Source organism: Rhincodon typus, chromosome 1 (genome assembly GCF_021869965.1).
Source record: "Rhincodon typus isolate 14 chromosome 1, sRhiTyp1.1, whole genome shotgun sequence".
NCBI classification, from domain to species: Eukaryota; Metazoa; Chordata; class Chondrichthyes; order Orectolobiformes; family Rhincodontidae; genus Rhincodon; species Rhincodon typus.
Genome location: NC_063332.1, coordinates 128,142,777 through 128,144,992, shown reverse-complemented (window position 1 = coordinate 128,144,992; position 2,216 = coordinate 128,142,777). Strand labels below are relative to the sequence as shown.

The 2,216-nt window shown below is 37.9% G+C and overlaps 1 protein-coding gene across 1 annotated transcript in view; it reads left to right on the top strand.

The window, feature by feature from the left end:
* Positions 1-179: 179 nt before the first annotated feature.
* tmem131l (transmembrane 131 like) overlaps positions 180-2,216 on the top strand; it is a 316,682-nt gene continuing 314,645 nt past the window's right edge. Inside the window, exons 1-2 of the mRNA XM_048601626.1 lie at positions 180-276; positions 1,439-1,828. Coding sequence (XP_048457583.1) covers positions 1,823-1,828 — 6 coding nt within the window. The 5' untranslated portion in view covers positions 180-276; positions 1,439-1,822. The remainder of the gene's footprint in view (positions 277-1,438; positions 1,829-2,216) is intronic.

The following is a 2,216-nucleotide window of genomic DNA, read 5'->3' as shown; positions in this document are numbered from 1 at the left end:
TTCCCACTTACCCTTCTGAAAGTTGGTGAATAGATTATTTGGAAAATTTGAAAGTTTGGACATCAGAGCTGTCTAAATGTGCTGTGCTGTAAGGTTCTGTCCTGATATTTCCTATCTTTTTCTCTTTAATACAGAAATATGGAACATGACTCTTCAAGCTTATTTCAAGTCAAGGCAGGACATGAATTCTGGACAGTCTGGTTTACAAATTACTTCAAGTTCAAAATCATGATAAGAAATGTTTATATACCTGAAGAAGTCTCACATCTGTTAACAGTAAAGTTGTTTTAATTTTTGGATTTCTTTATGACCTACTATAGATACCAGAATATATTTGATGTGAAGATAGTTGTATTGTTCTTCAGACTAAGAACACCTAAGCTGTGATGTTGAGCAGATGTGCTGTTTAAACTACTGTATATTGAATTTACAATTTACCATCTGTGGGATGTTGCTGGAATTCAAGACAATTCAAGCAAAAGGATTCAAAAATAGTGTATGCAGGTTTTTACTTGGGCGCATTCCTTACACCTGGATGGTGAGATCCAAGGCTCCCTCATTATTGAAAAAGCAAAATATTGGAAATCTGTAGTAAAACCAGCAATGTTAGAAGTACTTAGCAGATTTGGCAGCATCTATGGAGAATGAAGCAGAGTTGATGACCAGATAATCATTTTTGCAGTGTAGAAGGGGTTTGCACATTGGGACCTTGTGGAAACCTAACAGTGAACTCTGAAGGAATTGCTCAGAGAATTGATTCCATTGCTCTGTACCTGGAACCCTCTGAAAGTATTCATTTAAATTGGAGAATTGAGGGTTCTGCTGCTCATTAACTAGTTACTCCAGAAATGTTAAAATATTAAAATTCTAGTCTAGCTCTTAACTATTAAGCTAACACCCCAATTTACACCCACCAATTCCTTCTGGCCTGGCACCTAATGCCTTCTCTTCACTTGACCCACCACAAGACCCATCCATTTTGACTAACTCTAAACACTCCATCACTTAACCTGGCTCCCTTCTCACCTTGTGTCCTGGCACCTTAAAGAATAGAATCATCACCAAATGCTGCTGTCCAAAATTAAAGGAAAGCAAGAAAATACACAAGGAAATTTCAAGATGAGGGAAGAATTTATGATCTGAAATTGTCAAACTCTATTTAAGCATCTGATTGAAAGATGAGGTACTGTTCTTCCTACTATCACTGTACAATATCAGAGAACCAGGATGGAGAGGTCAATGTAGGATCGAGGTGGACAATCAGAACTGTGACCAGAAGCTTGGGGTTACACTTGTGGACTGAAGAGGTGCTTATTTAAATAATTACTGTAATTGACATTTTCTCTCCCTAATGTAGAGGAGACCATGTGGTGAGCAATATATACGTTATCCTAAATTGAAGCAGGTACAAGTAAATCTATATTTCACTTCCATGCAGGATTATTTAGGAGCCTGAATGATGAGAAAGTTGGAGATAAAAGGATAGGCGATGCATCTCCTTTCTTTACATGAAAAAGTGCCATGAGATAGAGAGAAGTTGTGGTTGCTTGAGAAGTAAACTGGTGTCCAGGAGGGAACTGTTCTGTGGAATGCTGATAGGGGAGGGGAAGGGAGGGTTTGGTGCGTTGGTGGCAACATCACGCTAGAGACGGTCCTTTATACGTGGAAGCTGATGAGACAGAAGATCCCTTTATCCCTTGATTGTGAGAGGAACTTGTCCTAGCTGCTGTTTTAATGAAGTAATCGACTCAACTTCCTGAGCTGGACTAATCGAGATTTTGAAGCCTAATTTCCCTGTAGCAATAACAGTTTGCCCGAAACAATGAAGGTGAGCGAACTTCAAATGACCATTGCAGTTTTATATATAGCGAAAGGTCATAATTGTTTAGGATTGAATAAAAGAGACACAATTATTTTCCATGATCAATAATGTCAGGTGATATACATATGATCAGAAATGTGCACATACTTCCTATCTGTCACATTGTGATTTGGTGGTCCAAGCACTGCTCGCAACAATTTCTAGGTTACTGCATTTTAAGGAAAATCTAAAAAATAAGTCTTTTTAAAAGAAAGCAAACAGGTGGAGTTGCTTCTTCGGAAAATAAAGTCACCAAAAAAGTATTCAAGGTCATAATGTCAGGCTAATGGTGTGAAATAAGAATGGATTGCTGTCAGCTCATCAACTGTTTCATATTTCTTTTAGGTTCTTAATT